The 706-nt window shown below is 38.5% G+C and overlaps 1 protein-coding gene across 1 annotated transcript; it reads right to left on the bottom strand.

The window, feature by feature from the left end:
• Window positions 1-75: 75 nt before the first annotated feature.
• Window positions 76-580, bottom strand: CSUI_002262 (uncharacterized protein). Its single transcript, XM_068062464.1, has one exon. The coding sequence runs from the start codon at window positions 460-462 to the stop codon at window positions 262-264; it is 201 nt and encodes a 66-aa protein (XP_067925561.1). The 5' UTR covers window positions 463-580; the 3' UTR covers window positions 76-261.
• Window positions 581-706: the final 126 nt, after the last annotated feature.

Below are 706 nucleotides of genomic sequence, written 5' to 3'. Positions count from 1 at the left end.
AGAGAGAGAGGGAGAGAGGGAGGGAGAGAGGGAGAGGGAGAGAGAGAGGTTTCATGTGATACGAAGGGACTTAAGAAGGTTTCTAAAGGAATGACAAAGAGAGAGAGAGACAGAGACGGTTTGCTTCATCCCTCGACTTCACTGAAGAGACAGGCTCTTTAAACGCCGCCAAAGAAACAAGAAAAAGAAGAAAAGAAAGAAAGAGACAGAACAAGAGAGACGGAGACAGATCTATCTATCTTCTTACAAATCACTTACAGTCTAGACCACCGCTCTGTCTCTCGCTCTTTCACTCCAAATCTCTATGCATGACCTACGTACTAAACATACATATACACACGTTTTATGTATCTCTCTTTCTCTATGGCAATTTTGCATATAGGCGCACTTTCTTTCTCTATCTTTCTCTCTCTCTCTTGTTCTCTCTCTTAACTGCCTTTGATCTATCTCTGATCTATCCATCTATGCACGACCCGCTGACGATACACATATAGACGCACGTACGTCTAAACATACCCACACATATTTACATAGATATATACGTACATGAAAATATGTATATACATATGCAAAGTCGAGATACAGAACGAGATAGGCATAAAAAGTACGTACGGTCTACGCACTATATATATATATATACACGTTATAGAGACAACTATATGTATATGTATATATATATATATATATGTATAGATGTATGTATGTA

The sequence above is a fragment of the Cystoisospora suis genome, assembly GCF_002600585.1.
Source record: "Cystoisospora suis strain Wien I chromosome Unknown contig_952, whole genome shotgun sequence".
Classification (NCBI taxonomy): Eukaryota; Apicomplexa; class Conoidasida; order Eucoccidiorida; family Sarcocystidae; genus Cystoisospora; species Cystoisospora suis.
Note: the sequence above shows the minus strand (reverse complement) of the source record. Positions and strands in the feature narration are given on the sequence as shown.

Coding starts and splice junctions, on each gene's coding strand:
- CSUI_002262 (XM_068062464.1), bottom strand. CDS start 462: ATGGATAGATCAGAGATAGATCAAAGGCAGTTAAGAGAGAGAACAAGA.